This window comes from Emys orbicularis, chromosome 9 (assembly GCF_028017835.1).
Source record: "Emys orbicularis isolate rEmyOrb1 chromosome 9, rEmyOrb1.hap1, whole genome shotgun sequence".
Taxonomy (NCBI): domain Eukaryota; kingdom Metazoa; phylum Chordata; order Testudines; family Emydidae; genus Emys; species Emys orbicularis.
In genome coordinates, this window is record NC_088691.1 from 70,507,358 (window position 1) to 70,534,273 (window position 26,916).

The 26,916-nt window shown below is 39.9% G+C and overlaps 1 protein-coding gene across 1 annotated transcript in view; it reads left to right on the forward strand.

Moving 5' to 3' along the window:
- The window catches only part of NYAP2 (neuronal tyrosine-phosphorylated phosphoinositide-3-kinase adaptor 2), a 184,046-nt gene extending 159,447 nt beyond the window's left edge, over positions 1-24,599 (forward strand). Inside the window, exon 6 of the mRNA XM_065411227.1 lies at positions 24,372-24,599. Coding sequence (XP_065267299.1) covers positions 24,372-24,599 — 228 coding nt within the window. The remainder of the gene's footprint in view (positions 1-24,371) is intronic.
- Positions 24,600-26,916: the final 2,317 nt, after the last annotated feature.

Genomic DNA, 26,916 nt, shown 5'->3' on the forward strand with positions numbered 1-26,916 from the left:
TCACTGCTCTACATAATAATGAAAAGATTTAGGTGCCTTTAAAATTGCAGGTGGACTGATGGCTCCACCTAGTGGCAGCTATAGAAGTTGCTGTGTCTTCTAGCTGTCTATTTTTGGGTGTATATTTGGGTATGCTGTATACAGTAAAAGCTGTGTTATCCAGCCCTGTACCAACTGGAAAGCTCTACAAACCAGCATTTCTAATCTTCATAGAAAGTCCAGTTTATAGTCCAGTTGGCATGGAGCCGGTAGGCTTCCTACCTGGCTCTGCGTGGCTCCCTGGAAGCGGCAACATGTCCCTGCTGTTCTAGGTGGAGGAACGGCCACGATGGGTTCAGAGTGCAGGAGTGGATGCAGGGTAGGGGGTTGGGGCATGGGAGGGGTGCAGGGCACGGGCTCTGTGTGCATGAGGGGGCTTGGGGCAGGGGGTTGGTGCCCAGAAGGGGTTTTGGGGTGCCAGATCCAGGCAGCGCTCACCTGAGGCAGCTCCCTGCAAGTGGTGACCTGTCCCTGCTGCTCCTAGGCGGAGGTGTGGCTAAGCAGCTTTGCGTTCTGCCTCCGCCCACAGGCGCCACCCCTGCAGCTCCCATTGGCCGCGGTTCCCAGCCAATGGGAGTTGTGGAGCCAGCGCTCTGGGTGGGGCGACGGCATCATGCAGAGACACCTGAGCACTCTGCCCCAGTGCAACAAGGTATTTAAACATGTGCCTAACTTTAAGCCCATGAGTATTTCCATATTGCCTCAGCCACAAGTCTAGACCTTGTGCCTCAGTTTAACCATGTGTAAAATGGGTACAGTAATACTTACATGCCTCGGAGTGTTGTGCTTATACTATAATTAATGACTTTCTTCAATGTGCTTTGATTTCCTTTAGAAGAACAAATTATTATTGTTGTTATAATTATTTTTTTAAAAGCACCTAGACAAATATTTCTCTAATGAATTAAAATGTCTATGCTTTATTTGGGATCTGTGCTTGCAGTGTTAGTATGTGCTCCCTGTGCCCCCTGGAACATAAACAGGGCAGTAGTGCTTTTTTGCTTACATTTCTGTCAGGCCAAAGCTTCTATATTCCCACAGCAATACTGTACGAAAGTGCCAGAGGAGTCAGTAAATAACCCACAGTTGTCAGACTTCTTCAGAGGGACTGGTTTCCTGACTTTCACACTTAATGAATTCTGTTGTTGAAAAATGAACACAAATCAAACAAGAACCACAAGGATCCATAACAGATCACACCAGCCCTATTAAACTTCCATAATATAAAAGAAATAGAGTAGTTAGAGATAGACGGAGAACCTTCTGAACTGAAGAATTCTGTCATCCTGCTTGAATACGAGGGAAATGGTAACTGTAAAAACTGATGCTCATAACAGAATTGATATAGACTTCATAGTAAAAGCCATTTTGATAATTCAATATCATAAATCCAAGCTGGAGACGGTTCCTGAAGGATATCCGGAAGAAACTGACATCAGCATGTTGCTATCAGGGTGCTACCAGGGTGAAGGGGCTACAATAAAAGGGCCAGGTTCCTCCATCCTTACTCATGCTGAGTAGTATCTAACTCCTCAGGTAGCTACTTTGGACTGTGACCTCTCCCTTTTCTCATGTTTGTGATCAATTACACACAAGTTGCACCACTGAAGTCAAGCTTGTCCATAAACTTCAGAGGAGTGGGGTATTTATTATTGTTACCCCTTTGGGCCAAGCAGTTAGGCAATGTTTGGGGCCTTCCAGGCTTCTTTCTGTTAGGAGGAAAAATGGATGATACAAGTCCAGGGTATTCTTTGGTACAATCCTGTACACAAAGTTCTGTTGCCGTGATCACAGTAGGAACAAACAACAGCAGGCAGTTTCCGTGCTCACTAGTTTCAAGTCTGTTCTGCCAATCAGTCCTGTGCCCCAAAGAGTGCCCAGTCTCTGATCCCTTGCAGGGCCATGCTTGCGACTGCTTCTGTTGAGTCTGCTTGTTTTCTTTCTCTAACATACACACACAGCTGCCAGACAAACCCAAAGTCCCTGTGTCTGCAAACAGGGAACTGCTCAACCCTCACAGCTTAGCTTCTGATCAGGCTTTGCCATGCACCTATTGACTTTAGCAGTGGCTTCTGTTGTTTCCAGCTATCTTACTCCATAAAGAGTCTTAATTGCTCCTTGCATTTAGCCTAAATTTAAAGAAGCATGATTAGCGCAGCCATCAGCTTTAATCAGATCTGTGGCTGTCTACATCAAAGACCACTTAATGGCAACCATTAACACCTTCCAACATAATGTTATTTATTATTTGTATTACCTTAGTGCCTGGGAGCCCCACTCGTGGGCCAAGACCCCATTCTGCTAGGTGCTGTACAAACACAGAACAAAAATCCCAAAGGCCTCACAATTTAAGTACAAGACAAGAGACAACAGGTGGATACAGAGGGGATTTGATGGGTAAGGATTGCAAGGCCACAGGCCCTGTGAAAGCTTTGATGTATTATACATCCTGCCCTAAAACAATACACACAAAGAAATTCAGAGGGCAGGCTAACCCTCCATCTTGTCCACTTTTTTCAATTATATTTTATACTCTGCTAACACAATCACACGCAAATATTTTGTAGTTTTGTAAGTTCTAAATATCTGAAAATGCAAACCCACATGTACTGTGCTCTAAGCATGTTGTTATGTATTATGGGTCATTCCTTAACTGTCCTTGTTGTGCTCAGTGTTCGGAGACATCTTCAATATTTATGGAGAAGAGAACAAACAATGTAGATTAATTGTGAGTTTCTTTGGTTTGGCAGGAGTTTCTTTTTGCATGTAATTGAGACTAAAACGGCTGATTGTACAATCACTGGGGACTACTACAGTAAGAAATTCTTCAGGATGTATCTTGAGGAGAAGTCTGTGGCTTTTCCCTCAAGACCTGTGTCTGGGGTGGTTTAGGGAATGAACTGAACGGCTAGATCCCTTTCCTGCTTCCCCTTTGCTCCAGGGATGTTAATAATTTGCTGCTGGTCAATACCCCTCATGCTGGCGGTTGTGCGGTCTGATGCACTGGGAAGCCTTGGCTATGCCCATTTTCCTCTGCTGACCCCTCCTTGGCCCACCTGCTCCACAGGCAGAACTGTGGGGCTTAGAAGGAGAAAGCTGGTCCGGTGGTTAGGGCAGTAGTGTAGTACTTGAGAGCTGGCTTCAAGTCCTGGCACTGTCACAGATTTTTCTCTGTGACTTTGGGGCTCTCTGTGCCTCAGTTCCCCATATTTACAATGGGATTAATAGCACTGCCCCATCTCACAAGGGTTTTGTGAGGTTCTCAGAAACTAGTGGGGGGGGGGACATACAAGTACCTAGGATAGATAGATAAATGACACACAGCACCCACATACTCCTATGTACTTGGATGCAAGGATTACCAAAAGGGTTTCTTATTTCCTCTCATACCCCTAAACAGCTCAAGTAAAAATGTAACCCAAAATAACCCAGAGACAAGGGGAGATTTTGATTGCTCTCTTTCAGAGGTGCCTACAGCAATTGTGAATTTAAGTCAGTGTCAAAACTCCTACCGAGTAGGGTTTGGTCCTTAGCAACCAGGGATTTCTCAATGAATTTGTCTAGCCTCAGAATTCATGTGAAGTATTCAGTGTGGGTGGGTTAAGTAGCAGATGGCTGCATCTTCAGAGAGTTTGCTCAGTGCAGTGTCATGAGAACTTTCCACTCTGCAATGCTGCTTCCGACAGGCAATGCCATGGTACTTTAACTTCTTGTACTTTAACTGCCAGCTCAAGTGAAATTGAGATAAAAAAGGGATAAAAGCCATTTTAACTAAATCTTGGGAGGGGGAAGCTATTATCATTAGTTTGTTTGCTGTAGCACTTAGGCGCTCCAGTCATAGACTAGGACCCTATTGTGCCAGAAACTGTACAAACACAGTCCTTGCCCAAAAAGGCTAGAGCCCCATTTGAAAGTCACGTTGTTCTGACTGAGTCCTTGCCAGGTTCTCCTGGAAGGGATACAGAGCAAAGGAGCATGAGATGCAAACGGTCTTGCCATTTGAGCTGCATTCACAAACCAGCAGTGGTTCCTTGGAGCTGTTTTTGCCTGGCGATGCTTTTGGGAGGCTGCCATTTAAGCTGTAGTCAGGGTAGTGAGCCTAAGCCTCTTCTCACTGTCACTGGAATGAGTCGCAAACAACCCACTGAAGCCAGTGGAGTGAGCCTGGTATGGAATCCTGTCAGTGAGAGAAGAGTGATCCACTGAAGCAGCCAGCCCAGAGGGAATCCAAGCCAATGTGTACAGGATTTCCAGCCTAAACTTCACCTACAAGATCTGACTGCTGGAAAACTGGGTTTGTTCGGTGCTGGTGTATGGGAGAAGGATGGGGCATAGTGAGAGCTGCTGGTGGAACATGGAAGAAGGATGGGGGCACAGGGGGATATGCTGGCGGTATATGGGAGAAGGAGATGGGCCTGTGTATGCTCAAAAGTAGAGCTCAACCAGGGCCACAGGATTCAGATTTTAAGGCAGCCTCTAAATTTGGGGAGTGTGTGGATTGGGATTCCAGTCTGGCCGAGTGTAGACAGACCCTAATAACAGCATTCAGACCCAAGTCCGCACATCAGCTGTCTCCACTCAAAATGTGAGCAATGGCTTGGACCCATTCCTAATCAAAGGTTCACAAATCTGGGATGAGCTTTGAATTTCTAATGAAATCTTGGGATCCATAGCCTGAGTTGTGCAGAGCTCTAGAGATGTGCAATGTTCTCTGTATCTAGGTTGTCTTTCTTTGCTCTGATCACAAGAGGGAGCAATTGGACTATTTTAAAATCTTTTTTTCCCAAGGACAACTGTTTTGCACACACTAAGGAAAAATTCTACAGTGGGCAATCCAACTAAATATGCTGTCAACATTTTGGAAGCGCACAATGAGAAAATTTTCCTTCCCTAGGAAAGGCACCACATTGCATTATGCTGAGTTTCAGCTTGAAATACAGCCTTACGTATCAGAGAATTAGTCCAAAATGATACAAATCGTTACAAAAAACAACTCCCCCACAAATGTAAACATAGTGGATTTATTAAAAAATTGAAATAGATCCAATCACCGAATCTCTCCAGAGTCCAGCATCCTTCCCCTCATGGGCTGAAGTCATTGTCAAAAGTGCAGAAGTCATCTCCTGCTGGCACACAGCCCCGCTGTTGCTGTCCCAATATTTTTCCTTCAGTGTTCTACGGTTACGGTCATGAAGCAGAAGCAGGTTGCTGCATCACTGTGTTTTGCATTACTAGGACTCTGGTTAAAAGCATGAGATCACATGCTCTGTGAGGCCCTCGCTGTTATTGATGTGAATGTGAGTCTTGCCACTGTTTTCAGTAGATGCAAAATCAGACCACAGGCCTATGGAAGCTCTGGGTGTACTATACAGACTAAGTAGGTTCCAGGGCCACTACAGCAAAGTGTATAGATTATGGGTCTATTTATGCCATCTCAGGCATAAACCTGGTGTAACAGAGTGGAGAAGTAGGCCTATACCAGATGATAACCTTTGGATTTAAGTGGGTTGTAGCCCACGAAAGCTTATGCTCTAATAAATTTGTTAGTCTCTAAGGTGCCACAAGTACTCCTGTTATTTTTTTGGATTTTGAGTGAGCGGTTTACTGTCTATAGAGACAAAGGGACATGTTTTCAAAGCTGGCCTTACCCTTGCTTGCACAAATAGAGTGTTTTCACATTCAACTACCTGATTTCTCTGTGCATATTTTATTATTTGTGTGTGCAAATGACTGAATCACATTGAGATGCCTTTGAAAATATGGCCCAAAGTCTCTGGGACAGGTTTTGGAACAGGTGATGCCTGTGGAAAGGGAGAACTGAACATCCAAGCAGGCTTTAAGAAGGTATTGCTCTAGGAAAGGGAATTAGTTAAGGGGACAGAAAGATAAAATCTTGAGCTCCTCAGTCCCTTTGCCTAGCATCCCTCAGTGACCATGTGAGGCACCTCTCCTCCCCCTCCACCCCCCTCAAGGCTCAACATGGCTACTGGCCAGTCAAGAAAAATGGATATTTGGGAATTAAGATGGGGCGGGGGAAGGTTGATCTATTCTGTTAAGATTCTCACTTGTGTTTTTCAGTTGAGGTTTGAGAACTTGAAAGCAAGCACTGCCATGCTACCTTCAGGATTAATGTTCCCTAGGAGTAGAGCTGCTTAAAACTTTTCAAATGTAACTATATTTTGACAAAGAAAGGGACACATTTTCGCAGTTTTTTTATGAAAAATGTATCCCTGCTTTCGACCAGCTCTACTAGTTGTGTGATGAAGCCTGGGGATAAGCCATTGTATTTTCACAAGGGAAGGGGCAGGTCTTTCAGTGATCTCCAGGAGGTGGTTGCTGTAGCATTACCCAACTGTGGGATTTCATTAATTGTCACAGACTATGAGGGTTTAGGCAGCTTGTATTTCTCTTTGATAGGGACAGGGATGTGTTTTGCAATACATGGGAGACCCAGGTAAAATAGTCTAAAGTTGACAGCTAGAGAAAGCTGTGTGACTGCATCGGTCCTTGTAGAGGTTAACCAACGATAGGTGCGGTCAGCACTGATGCAGCACTGTTTGGCCTGTTGTGCCACAACTGGCAAGGACACTACAGCCAATCTGAAGTGATTAAAAAATCAGAGGACAAATCAAAATCTACCAATTAGGTTTATTTCCAACCAAAAGGGCAGGCAAATCCAGTTCCTAGCACACAGCCCACATTAAAGCATCATTGCAAGAAGCATGGGCAAGGACCTCACCAGAAATATCTGATAAGCAAATCAGCCTCTTCTGTTGATTGCAGTCACATGTGATGCTCTTAGTGTCCATCAGGAAAGAGCTGGGTGGGAGCTAAAACAACAGCAGAAGTGTGGGGGATGGGGAGGCGGCGAGCAGGAGGTAAGGAGTTCGGCCACCAGGTGGCACGTGGCAGTAGTGATCTATACCAAGGGCTCTCCAGCTGTGTTTATTATGTAGGGTTTTTGTGCATGCTACATACCAGTGGCTGGATTTTCAGTTGATTGTCGGAAAATCACAGTGTATAAAGAATCACATTATAGCATATAACTTGAGTAGGAAGAGGCCCCAGTGCAGAGGGCCAGCACAAAACCTCTGTATAACAGAAGTCCCATTTAATCACCAAAGCAAACTGGAAGGCTGGTCCAGTGGTCAGGGTGCTAACCTAGGACCAGGGAGGCCTGGGTTTAAGTCCTGCCTTTACCACAGATTCCATGTGTGGCCTTGGGCAAGTCACTTAACCTCTCAGTTCCCAATCTGTAGACTGGGGATAATAGCACTCCCCTACCTCGTTGACTGTTGTTGGGATAACTACCTGAAAGATTGCGAGGTGCTCAGAGACTGAGGTGCTTATGGCCCAGGTTACTGCAGATAGATAGCTATAAGTCTGATCAGGGTCCTTTGCAAAGGTGGGAATTTCAGCCCTGGGAAGCTCTGGAAGAGATTATACTTCATTGAGGCACAATTCCTCTCTGAGCAGCCCAGTGTCCAGGGAGCCTTTTAAAAAAATGCAGCCTGCTCCCCCTGTATGGTCAGCTTGCTCTTTGAGCTCTTCCGTACAGTGTGGTCACAGTCTGTTGGTGCATTGGGACTGTTTTATGCTGCTCCAGCTGTGCAAAGCAGCCTCAGAACTGCTGGATGCAAGTGAAGGAAGATCTTCCTACACAGGGAATCCTTTAGATAGTGTAATATGTCCCTAGCACCTGATGTGCCACCCTGTCATGGGTAAGTAAGTAGTGTGACCAGAAGAAAGGGGGCAAGGCCAAGGTATTCTTTCCAGGCTTCCATCAAAGACCCTTGGGGCCAATAAAAGCCAACACAAATCAGAATAGCTTGAGGGACCAGTCCAGTGCAAGGCGTACCCAGGATCAGGGAAGCACAGGGGTGGTTTAAAGCCACCTTTGCACACCCCTCAACCTCTGCCCCACCTCTGAGTGCTTCTCCGCTCAGGATCTGGTCCTGTGCTTTCAGATGCACAACCTATCTTAGATGATATAAAGATCCATGATTCACTTTTATTCATTCACATAACTGTGTTTATGATTATTTAGTCACCTTGTTAATTTAATGGACATAAAAGCAAATGTGAGAATAAAGAATCTCACCAATAGGAGACATCCAGATTGCTGAGATGGGATGAGATACAATTATTGATGGTAAGCAGCCTCAAATTTTTATTGTTTCATTGGGCTGATATTGTTAGGCTAAACCTCTTGAGGCTTGTGAAATGTATTTATGAGATCACTTTCCTGTCCTGCCATACAGAGAAATTAAAATTTAACTAGAGGTGCTTCATCTACTATTTAACTGCTCTTGGAGCTTTGTACGCGGTTCTATTAAAAATGGAAGTAACTTACATTCAAAATTTCATTTCATTATACTGTAATTTATGCTAATGAGAGAGTAAAATAATATGTTATGCCTAAACATCAGTAAATTAGCTATAATTGAATTTTATCTTGCAAAACTCCTTACTCCTTTAGGGAATATTTCTTTAAGGCACCCTCTTATAATTTACTTACTCTCTTAAAACCCCCATAAATTAATTCCAAAACTTGTTCTGAGACTTTTGAATGCAACCAATTAGTTTTTTAATCATGTTAACAAAAGAAGGAGTGCCAGGATAATAACCATTGTGGTGTTTATTTTAAATGCCGTTTCGATCACTATTGACACTGTGCCTTGGTTTTAAACAAAAAACAAAACAAAACAAAAAGCATGCAATTTCCTTTTTCCGTTTCTGTATTTATGTTCAACTCAGGGCAAGAATTTTATAGTATTCATAAAGAAAACAAATAGAAATTACAAACAATGGCATGAAAAGAGAATTCATGAAAGCATGGATTTATATATAGGCACCCTCGGTAAAGGACATGAAGATCCTGTATTCTAGACAAAACCACCTTATTTGTCTAATCATGCACATTTCAGCTATCCTCATGCACTCTGTTGTCTTGCCTTTTTGTATATGAACTGAATATTCTGTACCATGTTTTTCTGTTCTAATTGCGTGATGCATAAAACACGCCACAGGACAGGAATTTCTATCATAAATCACTCAAATTTGCTCTCATGGTTGTCATGATTTCATCAGAATCTCTCAATGTTTGTATAGTCTTATACAGTATATTGCACTTACTGTAGTTGTATAGTATCTTGTCTGTATACTGTATGCACATAAATATGTATATTCACCCATGTATGTATGTATAGTATGTTTATATATCTATGTATATGTATGTGTGTTTGTTCATAGTCCTTTCATTAGAAATATGTGGCTATTCATATACATTAAGTGTATGTTGATTGCAAAGAAGTATGAATGCCAGCACCCTCTTTTGATAACTTACTTTTACTCTCATTTTGTCTTGTTGAACTATGAAAATAAAAATGTCATGTATTTTAAATGAGAACTTTAAAAATGATTATTTTTCTATTGCTTTACATGTTACTGTTCTTTAAAAGGTATTTTATTGAACCTAAGTTTGCAATGCTGACTCCGTTTCTCCTAGACTCATCTTTCAATGGTCATTTGTGATTGAAAGGTGTTTGAAAACATTCAGCATTTTGTCCATTCGGTTTTTTTCATCTTGTGTTCATCAAGTGTTTCCAGTTTCAACTAATGCTCTCAGACAATTGGGTGCCGATCCTGCAAATGCTAACTTGTCTCATGTGAGGAGTTCCATTGAACTCAAAGAACAACTTATGTGCATAAATCACCCATGCATAAATGTATATAGGATCAGGGCCTTGGTCAGTTAATTACGCTGCTTTTCTAAGTGACAAGGTATTGCTTTCATTAATATTTTGTATTCTTCATTTGAAAGAAACACCTTTCCAGTGCAATGGAGTTTTAGGATCAGGTGAAAATGTCAGTCACACTTTACAGTAAGAATACATGTATAAATAGTTTACAAAGGGTTAATAAATGCTGATGAGAGGTTAAAAGCATGTTGCAGACTAAAGTGTATTATAGATGGTTATAAGCCAGTGGTTCCCAAACTTTTTACGAAGGCGACCCAAACAACTGTCTTTTTTTGTGATGCACTATTACATAAATGCACCCTCTGCCCCAGCACTGCTAGTCCTAGCCCAGTGGAGAGGGGAGGGCCTGGTGAGGGGGTGGAGAGCGAGCCCACCCCACACTCAACCCATAGTGGTGGCTCCTGACCTGCGGAGCTGGGATAGGCTCCCCCCTCCAGGTGTTATGATCCGGCGCATGTGGTCACAGCGTCACTCAAACCGTTGTGACCTGGCTCCAAACCATCTGCCAGATCACAATGCTCAGAGCAGGGAGAGGAATCCAGAAACCATTGCTGTGGGGAGAGTATGGGATGAGCTCACTCTCCAACCCCGCCCACCCACCACCAACACCAGGTCCTCCCTGCCACACCAAGTCATGAGAAGTATATGTTTACCTAGGGCCTGCGCCCCATCTAGAAGCTTCCCGCAACCCACTGGTGGATCAGGACCCACCATTTGCGAAACACTGTACTAACATACTTAAAGTGGAGCATGTGTTTAAGTTCTTTACGGGATAAAGTCTTCTATGAAGAATTATATATGCTTACATAAGCCATATTTATTTTTAAGTGTAGCAACTTTGTTTCCATTTAATGCTAGTTTTATTATTTCTCTTCAGGGATTTTGTCCAGCTGGATTGGCCTCAGTGAATAATAAGTTATTGCAGCATAGTGTCAGCAGCTACTTAGAAAGCTGTTAGAAAAAAGACAAGTCTTTATAGAGGAAATACTGAGGAATTTTTAGAATGTTTTACTGGCAGTGACATAGGCATCATTGTGAAAGGCCTTCATTCCAAATGAATGCAAGAAAATCTTTCATTTTTAAAGTTCATCCTGACCCCCTTGAAGTCAACAGCAAAAGTCCCGTTTCACCCATAGGCTATAATTGAGGGGTCTCAGGAGACTATCAAGGAATGTTTTTTTCTCAACAACAAAGAATCCAATCATTTAAAAAGGACACATTCCATAACTGTACTTGGTGTTTATGGATTGAGATAAATCACCCATGCATTGTATTTGGCTACTACATTATTTAACAGTTCCTGACGTAAATGGTTGTATAACATTTTCCTGAGCCACAATCCACGCTAACGATGGCAGTGAACTGCCTCCTGTACGCTGTAGTTAGAAATGTTCTTTGGGATCCTTCAGAATGAAAAATACTATAGCAATGTTGGATAGTAACATCTTCCATTTAGCACTTTTATGATTAAAGTATATCTTAGTAACTAATAACACATGGGATACCTTTTCCTTTTAAGCACAATTCTATGCATGTAGAAAGAAGGATGATATTCATTCCCACATGCTGAAACTTTGCCATCTCTGAATAGCTCAATGTTATCTTTCACTTGCACATAATGATTCACTTAAATGCCTTACTATCCTACATTCGTTTTTTCCCAGGGTATAATGTTACCACCCTTGACAAATGATGTTCACTTTAAAAAATGGCCATTGACTTGATTTGGCCATAAGAAAAGAAGAAATGTAACAGAACACAGTGCTATATTGCAGATATGTAAGACAACTTTAGAATGTGAGACCCCAGGCCTGCAAATACTTGTACAGGTGCATGGTCCCATTGAGTTTGTGACTTTATCATGCTACAGGAGCAGACTACCAGGGAGTTCTGACTACCAGGACTTTATCTGTGGAGGCATTTTCTCCATGGGCTAAATATGCTAACTTTTTCACTTTCATCTTCAATCTTTAAATGCTTGTTTTTAGACAAGGAGGAAGTCTTTTGTGTCCATTTTGTTGAGGACACTTTATACAAACATAAACATTTAAAGAAGAAAAAGAGGCTTTTACTCTCAATTTGGAGCAATAATCAAGATTAGCTAAATCCACATGTATGTTTGAAGGAATAACACAAATAGGTTATGCATCATTTTAAGAAAGGCTGGTGATAAAGAGCATCATTATTATGAATTCATTCCCATGCTTGATAGTGACATACTACAGTTCTAATTCCAGTGCTTGAGAAAGAAAATTGTTGCTCCTGGGACTGAACCTTCTCTCACAGAAGTCAATGTAAATTTTGCCACTGATATCAATAGGAGCAGGAGTGGGGGCTCTTAAAGGTTTTCAGGGGTTAAGATTAAACTGGGCCTAGACCCACAAACTTGGCCCCTGCTTAAAAATCTGGAGTTTCTCTGGACAGTTTACAGCACCTGTATCAGAGTTCTGGAACTTTCAGCTACTGCCAGCTTCTCTCCCTTCTGTTGGGTCATGTGGTAACATGACATGAAGGATCGAGGGGCACCACAATCCATTTCTTCCTCCCAATGGCTTGGTCTTGTTCCTTTGTAAGTCAATGACAAAACTCCCATTGACTTCAATGCTGCAGATTGGGATCTGGGTCCCTCACTAAGTGAATGTGTCAGGCTGCCTTTTGCTGAGTGACTCGTTGCTATGTCAGAGCTTTCCCTAAACACAGAGGGGTGGGTCCTAAGAATGTAAGGATCCTGCCTTAGGCAACCCTTACTGACACATGTAATCTACTAATTCAAATGGGACTAGATACATGAGTAAGGATTGCCCACGTGAGTAAAAGCTAAAGGCTCAGGCACTTCTTATTCTTAATTACCAGGAAATAGATTAATTAGATTCAGAAACATTAAAAATGTGTTTTCTTTATACTATCCTGCTTCTCTTCCAAGATCTGAAATATTGAGATAGTTTTGTTTCTAGGCACTACAATGTAAAATGCTGTGTGAGCATAAAAAAGTCTCTATCTCATTCAAATTCAATAAAGTCTGGTTAAATAACAATATGTCAGGATAGCTCAGTGGTTTGAGCATTGGCGTGCTAAACCCAAAGTTGTGAGCTCAATCTTTGAGGGGGGCATTTAAGGATCTGGGACAACAACAAAAAACTGTCAGGGACAGTATTTGGTCCTGCTAATGAAGGCAGGGGACTGGACTTGATGACCTTTCAAGGTCCCTTCCAGCTCTATGAGATAAGTATATCTCCATATATATTTTTTATTTTTTATTTATTTTTAAATACATTTCAAGCCATTTGTTTAGTAGCAAGATTAGCTTTGATAAGGAAAAGTCATGCTTCTAAATAAGTTAATACCAGGTCAAAAAGATCTGTGGCACAAGAGTGTATTTAGTATATTTATTAGCATGAGAATCAAATGAAGGAATGTTAATTTATCATTCAAAAAGTTTGTTTTATTGAAAAATACAGTAACAGTCTGAGGGTAACTAGTTAATTTGACATTAAAGACCAAAGGAGAGCTAGTTGAGGATTACGTGCTATGTTTGCTCAGTATGAAGTAACTGTGATGGTTAGTAATTGGAAATCTGAATCATGAAACTGGAAGATTGAGATCAGAAATGCTAAATGGTTTAACCATTGGTTAATTCAATTTGAGAATAAAGTTTATTTGTATCTGACAAATCCACTGGAATTCCTGAAGTTCCAAGGACTTTTGTCTGCTCTTGGTGTTAACCCAGCATTTAAAGACAAGACTATGTAACTTACTCCTTCTCTATTTTTGGTAAGACCCATATTTTTGGTAAAATACAGTACATCAAAAGGTTCCTTTTTATGTTATAAAAAGCATGTTTATCAAATTATAAGTCAGGATTTGCAGCAAATGCTACCGCAGTTGTTATAGGGACATTGCACATCTTTTCTGGTAATATCATTTATATTAAAAACCAGTTTGCAGAGTTTTAGGACCACAGGATTTACTATAACAGAAAAGACTGTTGGTCTGTTTACTACCTGCCTGTATCAATGACCGCAACCTGATACTTCAGAGGAAGGCGAACAACAAAGCACATGGCCAGTTGTGCAAAGCTGTACTTTGGCTAAAATTCCTTTAATCATGATGGCCCTGATTCAAGATATTTAAGCTTTATTTAATATTTAATATTTATTTCATAACTTTAATCACATAATTATTCCCACTGAAGTTGATAACATTACTTATGTGCTTAATGTTACACATGTGCTTAAGTATCTTGCTGAATTAGGGCCCACATCGTGATCTGAACAAGCCCTGAAGAATGATTCATTTAATTTTACTGTAAAATATCCCTGTAGCATAAACTTTGCCATACATACATACTTTTTGTAGTGTGTGTGTGGGGGGGGGGAATAAAACTTCACAATATTTTTTCCATCATGATGTTAAAATTATGGCTGGTGGCCTGGAGGAATCACCTCCAGAATGTACCAGAATGTACAAATCTGCTTAAAAATATATACCGTCTATTACCTAGGTACTAGAAACAAATAGACACCATTGTCATAGGTTTGTGCTTCATTGCCATAGCAGAAGGAGCTCAGGTTAACTAGCAAATTTTTATTTGCAGATCTGCACTAGCAACATTAAAGATTTTGGTTCATAAACAAAAACACCAAGTAGAGTCATGCTGGCTTGTATCCCATGGGAAACACAGACAGCAAAGAATAAAAGCATTAAGAAAAGGAGAATAAATGTTTTTTAAACTTCCAATGTGTAATTATTCACATATGTTAATCAGACATATGCTGCTATCAAAATCTATATAACAACTGCTTAATATAGTCTATTCCTATAGCTTTATTTGGTTCTTTTTAGCAGGCATCATCTCTTTTTCAGCTATTATGGCCCCACATCCCTCCATGTTTGGACTACACAAGTCAAACATCAATGGAGAGGTTATTCATTGTGCTTATGGAAAGGGAGCATTTGTGAATACTGGAGCCAAAAACTTTTCTCTGGTTATGCATATTGAATCCTTTGTATTTGTGACTGCTATATAAGCATGTGAATGCATAGATAACACTGTAGCATGAACACTGATGTAAGCAAGGGCTCGCTCAGAATGCTTTCTAGAAAAGATCAAATAGAGGTGCCTTCAGCTCCTGGGGGAAATTTATCACATGCACTAGCCATTGTGTGGAGTGCACCTGCTTTCCCTGTTCACTTGGTATGCTTTGTGCATCCCTGCATATCATATATTGTCACTATTGAGTAACATTGTACTAATAACCAATGAATGTTTGAATCTAACAACTGTGGAATAACTGATTAGCCAATGCAAAGCTAAGTAGATGAGTGCATATGCTGGCCCAAATTCTGCTCTCATTTATGTCGGTGTAAATCCAGAGTAACTCCATCAACGGCAATGGTACTACTCTGGCTTTATACCTGCAGAAGTGTGAGTAGAATCTGATCCTCCCTGTCCTGGCTTTACAACCAGTGGAAGTAACCCGATACAGGTGCACTGCAGTGGTTCTAGTAGACTAGCCAAATGAGACCTTTACAACATAATATAAATGTTCAAAAATGTCTTCAAGAGACTTTGCTGAAACATTTGCTTTTATTAATATTTGTTTTAGCAAACCATGGGTGACACTCTGGCCCAGTTGAAGTCAATGGCCAAACTCTCATTGACTCCAGAAGGATCAGGATGTCACCTTATGTCTTTCTGAACAGGATGGCTGCTGAGTTACTGCAGTGAGTGAATCCTGCCTGTGAATATAAGGTCAGGGAATCTGTGTTATGTCAAGCCAAGTGTGTCAGCTCAGAGAATGTGACATTACTGCTCCATAGCATAGCCATATCCCACATGCACCAGTGGGACCCAGACAACATCAGAGGTCATGTGATTCCACACCCTTCCAAGTGGAAATACGTCAGTTGACAAGATGGCTGGAAAACGAGAGAAAGTGCCACCTAGCTTCTCAGTGGGAAAGAGAGTGTGGAGACTGCCATGTCAGAACAGGCAAGTGGGGAGGGAGCAGTGCTGAGCCCATTCTCACTTCCTCATAGAGGATGGTAAGTGGCTTTCAGTAAGCCTTTCTTTTTCACCTATCATTAGCCTGATGGAAACAAGTAGCATGCTTCGTTGTATTGAAATCATTTGTTGCACGGTTCACAGACCATTTTACATAGCGTTGTTGCTTTGTTTTCAGATGCTGAAGCCATTTCTAATCACTTCAAAACAATGTTGTGGCTGGTTTTTAATTTCTCTCATTCTAAGATCGCTTTGTATATCCTTACATTAAATGTTGGACTGTCATTTTTACTATGGTATATGGTAATCATGAAGAAAAAGGGCATATCTGTGCATGACATTCATGATCACATAAGCATTATTTGGTTTTCCCCATACTTCCGTAAATGAAGAGTCAGCCCCACTGCCCATCCAATAGGAGAGGGAAGAAAACCTCAAGGACCAGAAGAGAACAGCCTCTTCCTCAGCCTAATAACCTGTACAGTTACAGCAAAGTAAGTGTGATTATACAGTACTGGGGAAAAAATTATGGAAACACCCGTTGAAGTATGGGCATGCCTTATTAGCTAGAGCTTCAAATACCACCTAATAATCCAACCATATTAAAAACAAACAAGCAAGCCTCCCACCAGCAAAGACATCCCTGTTGAGAAAATAAGAAAATGGAACATTACATAATCTAATCTGTTCTTCACAATGCCTTGATATGAGCATTAGTAAGAGATGCTCTATTTGGATCATGGAAAAAGTTCACACATGATAAAAAAAGGGTCCAAAGTATGAAATATACCAATGTTTGCAATTTTTCATCAAAATTTTAAATAATGAAAATAATGTCAACATTTTTGGCCTGGTTTGTGACCCACTGTAGAGCTGGTTGTAAAATTTCAATATTTTTTTCATGAATGTTCAACAACAAAAATTAAACCAGACTTTCATGAACTTTTTTGTGCAAATTATATCCCATTTTTCAACCAGCTCTGAAAATATGATATGTAGGATGAAGCTAGCCCCTGTGCAGAGAACTAGCATGAGCCTACCTTACGCATCATTTAATCCACCGAAACAGCACTCATGTAGGATTTAGGAGGCACATAGGCCTTCCCTATAGGGGTGAAATTCACCAATAGATATTACATGAGCAAAGTTACTACACCTAATAGAGAAACAGGTTTACAGACCTGATACTGAGAGTTTTTCATTTTATATGTTCAGTCCCACCTTCCTTTCTCTCTCTCTCTCCCTCTCTTTCCTTCATGCTTTTGCTTTTGCTTTTGTTGGATATGGCTTGGTGTGTACGTAACTTGAAGGTGTTTCCATATTTTTTCAGTTATGTGTATATATTTACTAACTACTGAAGAAGTGTTTGTTTAGTGTGTTAACACAATTTATGTCTTGTGTTAGATGTTGAGTATCCAGACTTTTGAAAGTCAGTAGAGAAGCATCTCAGATTAAAATACAAGACTTTGTATCATTTACTGACAAAAGATATGGGGGAATAACTGTTCCTAATGGCTATAGCTAATGGGTGATGAGGGCTGTATCTAGCAGTAACTACTTAATATTACTAGCCGGAATGTCAAAAATATTTTCTTCTGACCTTATTCCATGCATAATTATTACTCCCTCTATCAAAACAAAATTAACATGCTTAGTTTAACAAAGGAAAATAATTGTTGCATTCATTGTACTTATTTTTCTTGCTTTAAAAATCTTTTTGTTGTTGTTATAATTAATGTCATACACACCCTTACCTGCCTTTCTTATCCATCTATCTCATTTGTCTATCTATCTGGATTGTAGGGCCCTGATCCTTAGTTGATGTGGGTGTAAGCAGCCCCTTAGGACTCAATGGAGCTATGCCCATTTATGGTGGCTGAAATTCTGCTCCAAGTACTTAAATTCAGTCATCTCCCTGTCAAGAAATTCATGATTTCTAAGTGCGTCTGTAGTGCCATGGTAATATTCTCATAATTCTTTCCTGACCTTGTAGCTTTGCCTTCTGACTCATGACTGTAAGTATTCAAAGTTTATATCTGCTGCAGTAGAAGCTTCTAGGAGAACATTCCCCATGTTTTCCTTTAAAATTCTATTCTGCTTAGATTCTTATACCATGCCCATCACTCAGCTATCTGAGCACTTCCTTGAGTTAAGAATAAACAGTTAGCATTTTGCTTCCCTTCCTTCCTTTTTCTTTCAATAGACTATATTAAAAAAAAACATATATGTGATTTGTAGCTTTGCAAGAAAGCAAGGTCAAACTATGAGTTTTGCATTTGTAATGGAAAGTGTTGATGTTTGTGTCATCCTTAGATCCTGTGGGAGTGAATTCCACAGTTTTAAACCCACCTTCTAGAAAGGCCTGTCTCCTGCTCATTAGAGTTTGTCCTAATGGAAACAGCTTTGTTATGAGGAATGGATTGCCAAGAGTGGTCAAAGTCCAGGATAGTGAGTCAAGCTTTTAGGCATCTTGAGCCCCTGACCATTTAGAACCTTTAAAATAAGGAATGAGACTCTCTGATGTGATATTCAATCTAAAGGGAAGCAGTGGAGTGCAAAGGAAATGTGCTCTCAGTATGCCATGATTCTGAGGACATGTATTCTGCACCAGTTAGAGTTTTTTCAGGGCTGATGCTTTCATGGCTAAAAACTTGCATTGCAATAATCCAAAGAGGTAACAGAAGCATGCATGATCAAAGCTAGGTATCAACAGTAAGGTTGAGCTGCAGTCTCCTAACCACTTGAAGGGGGTAGTATGCATTTCTCCCAGAAGTAGGCATCTCCAATATTAGCTATGGCAGTGAGAAGTTGGGGAAAAAAACCCAAATTTTGGTCTGTGTTGAGGCCTTGTGGGCACACATCTTTCACTTGCTGATGCAGCACTGTGTTAGCAAGCTGGTTGAAGTGTTTCTTCTCCTCGTCAGCATTACTTTCATCTCAATAGGATTAAATTTCTGCCAGCTCTTCCTCCTCCATGTGCTACTCTAGCTAAACACTGAGATGGCTGGGTACAGTGGTGTTATCATGGGGCGTGAACAGCAGAGTTGTGTCATTGCCATATTGTTGACATGTAGTCGCAAAGAAAGCCTCATAATTTCTCCTAATAGCTTCACGTGAATACTGAATAAGGCAGGAGTTCTACAGAATAGAATGGTGCTCCACAGGTAAAGAATGGTGGCAGAGGTACAGTTGCCCATCACTGACCTTTGGATACAGCATTGAGGAAAGATTCAAGCCATTTCCCAATGCTCCCCTAGAACACTGTTACCTTTCACAGGTAGGATAGCAATATTCTCTGCAAAGAGGTCCAAGAGTATAAATATCTGTCCTATATGCATTAATAGCAAGATATCCATCAGTCCTACCACTGCTATTTCTAGTCAATAACCCAACCTGAAATCTAGGTGGGCAGGATCTATGATATTAGGTGTAGAGGCCAGGAATTCCCATATACTAGAGGAAGATGTAAAGGAGCTATGACTGCTATTCCTTTCCATAAGCTGGTGTAGCAGCTGCTGAGTACTGTACAGGCTTCATTTAATTCAATGGCAAAACTCCCATTGGCTTCAATGAAGCCAGGATTTCTTCCTTTGTCACTACGCAGGTCTTCATTATGAATCTGAATGCGGTATTGGGCCTGTGGCCTCTCCCTTGCTTGGGAGGTGGAGCCAATCCTCTTCACACCCCACCCAGAATGGCCACATAAAGCCTAATTATTTAGGGGTCTCTGAATTACAACTGTCTGATGTATTTGAGGAGTAAAAATCCCTTCTGTACTGTTGTTTTGGGAAGCCACATCTCTCCCTCTCTTACTTCCTCCCCCAGTTCAATCTCTTTGATGTAATCACCTCCTTAGCTCACTACTAAGATACAGACACCAAATAAAACAACAATAAAATTTCTGTTCAAAATGAGATCCCCAGGCACCCTGAAAGTTGCCTCCTGTATCAGCATAGAGTTTGGCTTTCCCACATGTGATTTCTGCATTAACATGGATTTTTAAATCTCATTCTTCATCATGGGCCTGATCCAAAGTACACTAGACTCAGCGGAAAGCATCCCATTGACTTCAAAAGCATTGGATCAGGCCCAATATCCTTAACAAATGCATTCAGATTCATAAGGAAGAACCTGCCTAGTGACAAAGGGAGAAATCCTGGCTTCATTGAAGTTAATGGGAGTTTTGCCATTGACTTAAATGGAGTCTGGATGTCACCCAAAGCTTTGCAGGGCTTATTAACCAAACTTTATGACAGTTTACTGCAGTTCTTTATGAAGATTAATGAATTATTGTCTCCTCTGCATTCCATATCAGTGAGGCAGAATTTTGCCACATTGCTAGTTTCTGTCAGGAAAAGAAAGAAGGGAAGACGTTTGTAAGACAGGGATAAATCCTCTCTTCATTAAACTTCTCTGATGAATAATAGTTTTTCTTTTAATGTAACTCAGTAGTTTTATAATTTAATTCCACAAAAGAATATATTTAGAGTTTAAAATTGGGAAGTATGTTTTCTCCGAGCTGAAAAAAAATATATTATTATTTCCCTGTTATAGCATTTTGCAAACATTAATGAAATTAGTCTCAACAGCTTTGGGAGGTAAATACCAATACATTTTTTACAGATGGGGAAACTGAGGCACTAAGGTTACTTGATTTTCCAAGATCATCCAGAAATCTGATAACACAGCTAAAATAGAACCCACATCTCTTGGCTCTCAGGCCTTTCCTTTTAACCACTAGACTGATTTATTTTTCAAAACTTTCGTGATAGTTTGCTCCCTTCAGAAAAAGTATTTGGAGTTGAAGTGCCCAAGCTGTGATCCTCATTCTCCCGTTTTCGAAAAGCTTCATATGTGGTTTTTTTAATTCACTATTTCAGGGCATTCTAAAAGGCATATGGTCATATTAAGGAGCTGAACGTACTCCTGTATAAATTAATGGCAAAATTCCCATTGACTTCCATGTGTGCAGGATCAGGCCCTCAAAAATGGATTGACCTTTTTAAAATCTAATGTTTACATCTAAGGCCGTATTTTCCAATTTTGCTCTGACAATGTTGTTCAGACAATCATTTGTGCACATGATTTCTCCCATACATTTTACTATTCACATACTCAGGCATCATTTCATATCATTTGCATGCTCAAATATTGTGTGCATGCAAATTACCATGAATGGAGGCCCTCATAGAAATGATTACGTGCACAAAATTAGAGGCCTCATTTTGACAACTTGGTCCTAAATCAAGCTAAACTGAAATGCCATGCCCGCCCAGTTGTTTCAGATCTGTGTGACTTATTTTAAATATAAATAATATTTTTATATAAAATATATATGTTCCGACATGTGTGTGTGTGTATATATAAAAACACATTATTATTATGATTATTTTATTACTGGTAATCTATTTTTGGTTGTGTAATGCAAGTTGTACAATGTGTTTCTTTACAAAAGCTGTGAATGCAAATATGTGTTGGTTAAGGGATGATACAACTTGTGGTAAATGATCTTGCTTAAATAAAGGATACCGGTATGATTTAGATTTGTTTTAGAAAAGCTTATATTGCAGGCAGGTTTCTTTTGTCAAATAATGATGTATGGCTGATTACAGAGGACACTAACTTTTCTTTCTTGGCATCCACACACATATCATTTATCCTGGAGAAGAAACCTTCACATGCTAAACATCAGAAAAGCTGAACATTTCCTCTCAGGGAGTTAAGGGCACTCAGATATCTCACAGATTGGACCTGAAGTAAATTGCTCTTTATGAACTATTCATCTAGCTCTAACCAATACAAAAGAATGTTGCATTCTCTATACTTGAGTTTATTTTAGCTCCAGTGATATAGGGAATTCCAGAGCTGTTTTGTAGCTGCTAATATGCAGACAAATTCTGGAATACCACTTCCACCTTTAGGGATTTGCAATTGGTGTTTTACTTTTTAGGATGTAAAGATTCAGCTTCAATTCCTTCGAAGCATGTGAAAGTCTTTATCCAATAGAAGATATAGAACCAGGCAAACTCGAATACAGCACAATGGGGAGAGTGTGCGGATGAAATCATGAATGCAATTTATTCTTGATAGCAACAGTATGTGCAGATGATGGCTTTCCAGTGCACTACAGCTGATGAGTACAGTATAAGGCATACATTTCATATTCAAACTTGCACTGTTCCTTTACTGGGTGGGTAAAAAAAGGGTATTTCCGCATGCCTGTAAGTGAAATCCACTCTCAAGTGTCTGTTTGGTCAAACTCTGCCCAGATGCTGGTATGCAGTCATGTATTTTGGATATTCTGTTTGATGAATTGTGTGCAGACTATGCGCCTGGCCTGCCACATAGAGGGATTCAACAAAAAAGAAGACACAGATGTGTAAGTAATAAAATATTGCCCTTGGACATAATGGCAAGGAAACTTCTTAATCACACAGGTTCTGATCCAAAGTCCATTGAAGCCAATGGGAATCTCTCCACTGACTTCAACAAGCTTTAGACCAGGCTCAAAGCACTCATAACAAGTCTAATAACTCTGCTGACTCACCATGACATCTGCCATACAGAGTCTGCCGTAAATTATGCAACACACCTAAAGTGAGAGCCAAACACTCAAATAGAAATTGCAAAGCAGATCAGGCTCCTAGTTGACTTTTAACTTCAGTCAGTTCAGGAAAGGTATGCTGTACATATGTTACCTGCATTATTCTAGGTTAGCAAAAATGTTCAATACCACATCTCATCTCTAATCTGGTTTAGGATTACATTATCATCAGGTCTTCCAAAAACAGTACTGCACAAAATCCTATCCTAGACAAAAGTCAAGGTGAAGAATTTGTTGTGTCAGTTTAAAGGAACATGCTTTTGTCTGAAAACCAGCATTGCAAGTAACAATACTCTTATGGAAAGTCATTTGTAAGCAAAATATATGGGTTTCTGTTTTTTCAATTTGTTTATTTTGTGCGACTGAGATCACTGTATGCATAATTAATATTTCTGCTAGGTGTGCCTGCTTGGTTACTCATTTCCCCGTTTTGTGAACTCAGGGGCAGGTGCAGTACCTGAGTTTTTTTTATTCTTTCTCTCTCTCTCTCTCTCTCTCTTTTTTTTACTGAGTAGATTTCAAATTGACAATTGCCCATTGATTTGAATGGAAGGTTCTCCATTTACTTCAACGATGACCAGGCCCTTAGTGCTTTTCTAAACTGTTGTTTGCCATACCTGGAGGTGAAAGAATGCCCATAGATTATGTTACCTGTATAAAGTTAATTGTAAACAAACATTTTTTGTGAAACTTAAAATGTATTCTCCATATTAGTGTACAGTATATACATTTTCACTACAAGTTCAGAAGAGCCACAAAAACTGTGCCTCCAAATTTAGCCTCACAGTTATACAAGGTTTACTGTGTGGTTAAAGGCACAGGCAAAATACATGTCTTGACACACAAACCAGCACTTTTACATGCACATCAAGTTTGCTAGGAGCAGAGTTACCTGATCTGTGCACACAGACAGATGTACAGCAAGGATATGCTCAAAATCCATTGACCTATTTACTGACACATTTGAAAGTTAGCTGTTTCGGCCCCAATCCAGTGATGCACTTCACACAATATTTAAGTTTAATCATATGAGTCGGCCCGCTGAACTGAAAAGAAGCTATTTCCTCTGACTTCAGCAGGCAGGGCCGGCTCCAGGCACCAGCCCACCAAGCTTGTGCTTGGGGGCGGCACCTGGAGGGGGGCGGCGCGGAGCTCCGGCTCCGGCCGCCGGGGGGAGAGCGGAGCCCCGACTGGGCTCTCCGCCCTCCTCCCAGGGCTCCGGCCGCCCTCCCCCCCGGTGCGGGGGGGGGAGGGGGGGCTGCCGGAGGCTTTTTTGCCTGGGGCGGCAAAAAAGCCAGAGCCGGCCCTGTCAGCAGGATGCCCCATATGCTTTTAATTAAGCAAATGCTTAACTGCTTTGCTGGATCAGGACCATAGTTTGCAATAGAGTGAATGAATGAAGATGTTCAGTTTTAAAACAACTTTCTGCTTTTGTGTTAATGAAACACTTCAGAGAACAGGATAGGTTAAACCATCTGACTGGAATAGGATTAATTAAATCATACAAAAAATCCCAAACATATTTAGCTTTATATTTGGAAGTGTTAACATCACAGTTCTAATATGACAAATTGAATTTGGCAGGCATTATAAAACATGGTTTTGAGTGGATAGAATTTTTACCTTCAACATTGCAGGATATTGGTAAGATCTATGTGCCTTTTAAAGATCTACTATATTATTTAAAATCCAGAAATAAATAGTTGTTGTTTGGCAAAAATATTTACCTTATTAGCTTGCATTAGGCTTGCAATGTTAACAAGGATTATTTTTCTTTTTCTTTTATGTCTTTGTCTAGTATATATAAGTGGATTTTTGTGTTTATTCCTTTTAGTGCATAAGGATTTTGTGTTCATAAAACCATTGATAATGTTTCACAAACATCATGGTAACCACAAGGAGCCAACACTCTAAATGTAATCTATGGCTAAGCAGTTATTTGTATGCGTTATTTTTTTGATAGGTGACATGTATGCAGTGGTTGCATGGGGACCATACAATGCTGGAAATGATTGAGAAAAAGCGTTGTTTGTGCAAAGAAATAAAGGCTCGACAGAAATCAGAGAAAGGACTTTGCAAACAGGACAGCATGCCCATTTTGCCGAGTTGGAAGAAGAACACTGGGAACAAGAAATACAGCCCCCCTCCTTATTCCAAACAACAAACTGTTTTCTGGGACACAGCGATATGACCAGACTGTTGCTGATGCCATCACTACAATGTTGCAAGATGCACAAGTAGCCTCCTTTCTTAATAAGGCAATGCCTGTGACATAAAACTTAATCTGCAGGTGACGAACTACCTAGTGAAAAACATACCAATGTGGTGCTCACCTGTCAATCTAAAGAAAAATCTAAATTTCCAGCTGATTAAGACATGTATATTTATTAAGGATTTTTTTGGATCCAGAAGATATTGAAATGTAAATATTTTGCCAATCTGTTGAAAACACCTGAACTAATACACTGTTTAAAATATATAATTCAAAAATTTATGAAGAATTTTACTATATAATATAACTGTTATATTGTTTTATTAACTATTTTATATGTGGTATCCTAATGCTCTTTTTTTGTTGTTGTCATTTTTAATGATCTTACCTGCCTAAATTTGGCCTCTGTACAAAAGCATGTGGTTGTACTTTTTTTAACAAGTACAATGTACAAATGAACCTGGTGCTAGGGCTGTAGAAGTTCACTAGAGTCATATTCATTAGTGACATCCGTTGCTTTTGTTCTTCTGGGAAAGGTTTTGGCAGGAAGTAGTAAAAACTGTAAACAATGCAAATAAAAATGCTTAATTTGGATGTCCAAATTGCATTAAAAAAGAGTTGTTCTGCATCAGATTTTTGGTAAATTTACTATTATAAATTGCCCTTCTTTTTATGTCAATCAGTTATTAAAGTCTCCAGTGATAGTTCCTAGGCTACATTTGGCTAACCAAGTAAACAAAATTCACTGCAGAAAGGTCTAAAATAGATGCTCTTCCTTCTTTTATTCAGCTGACTAGAGGAGACCATGGTTCACTGTGACTAAGAATTGTACATCACATGATAATGAATTAACCCATTGTTTATCTGGTTAAAACAGTGGCAATGCACCCATGATTCCTGTCCACATTTGTCTTTGGTCCAGAAAGTAAAGGTAACAAAATATGTTTACATTATTTTTAAGTACCCCAAACATCCCTAGTTGGGTCTGTATCAAATTGGAAAGCATTATTAAAAAAGGCCTGACCCAAACTCCATTGACATCAATGGAAAGACTCCCATTGGCTTCACTTGGCTTTGGATCAGACCCACAAAGCACCTTTCTCTCAAGTAACCCATTTCCTGTTCCTGGCTGATCAGATAATTGGGTCATAGTCCTCTGTGACATCACACCCATCCTAAGAGAATGCTATGTCATGACCAAAGAATTATGACCTCTTGGTTTTAACAGGAGAAAGAGATGGCTTATACTACATATGAGGATGAGAGCTGTGCATTAAAATAGCTTCCAAAAGAAACACTTTAGGGTGAACAATATCCGTATTGCCATGGAGTGATAAAATAATGCTATCACATATATTTTGTATATGTAAAGTTCTATCTATGCTTCTGAAATTTGGCAGCATGAAAATTCCTCTTTAATAGTCCTTTAAAAATTATATTCTCTGAGAAGAAAAAATGTGTTGTTTGAACTTATTGTCATATTGGCTTTTTTTTGAAATTATATTGCAGCAATGCCCTGGGCATCACTGCTGATCAAAAAAACCAAAAATAACCAATTTTAGTAGGTTTTTTTGTAACCTATATTACTAAAGTTTGAGTAATGCTTTATCAGTAGTAGTTTCTTTCCAGCCTCTGAAATAATAATAAAGTTTTTAAATATTTTATAACTAATGTATATTTTGATGTCCAAATTGAGGATTTCTGTATAAGATAAACAAAGAAGTGTGTGTTTATATGTTTGTATGTATATTAGCATTATGCTATATGTGTGTGTATATGTATAGGTGCATATATGCAAACATAGACACACTCATTTATATATATGCTGTATATATGAAATGTGTGTGTGTTGTTGGATATACAGTGGCTGAAATGGGTACAAAATGTAGATGAAAATTTAAAGAAGCCCCCACAACCCAAATGATAGAAAACATAAAAACCACAAATTGTGAAGGAATCTTTAAATAAATGTTGTACCCAAAAGGCACCAATTGTATATTCGGCCTACTCATTTTTTTCAAAAAAGAAAGAAAATGGCAGAAGAAAAACTCAAGAGATCTTGCAATGTTCCAGAATCTGCTGGAAAGAGAATGACTTGCTGGTCGTGCGGAATATGTTGAAGTAACAGGTTCATTACTCAGAAAATGTTTAGAATGGTGAAATGCATTATCTTCCTTGTTATAGGTAATTATATGCCAAGAAAAGACTTTCATATCATCAATGTGAGAATTTTTTTTTACTTGGTCCCTTTCACAAACTGCACGAAATCTCTCTATTGACAATACATATGTATGTG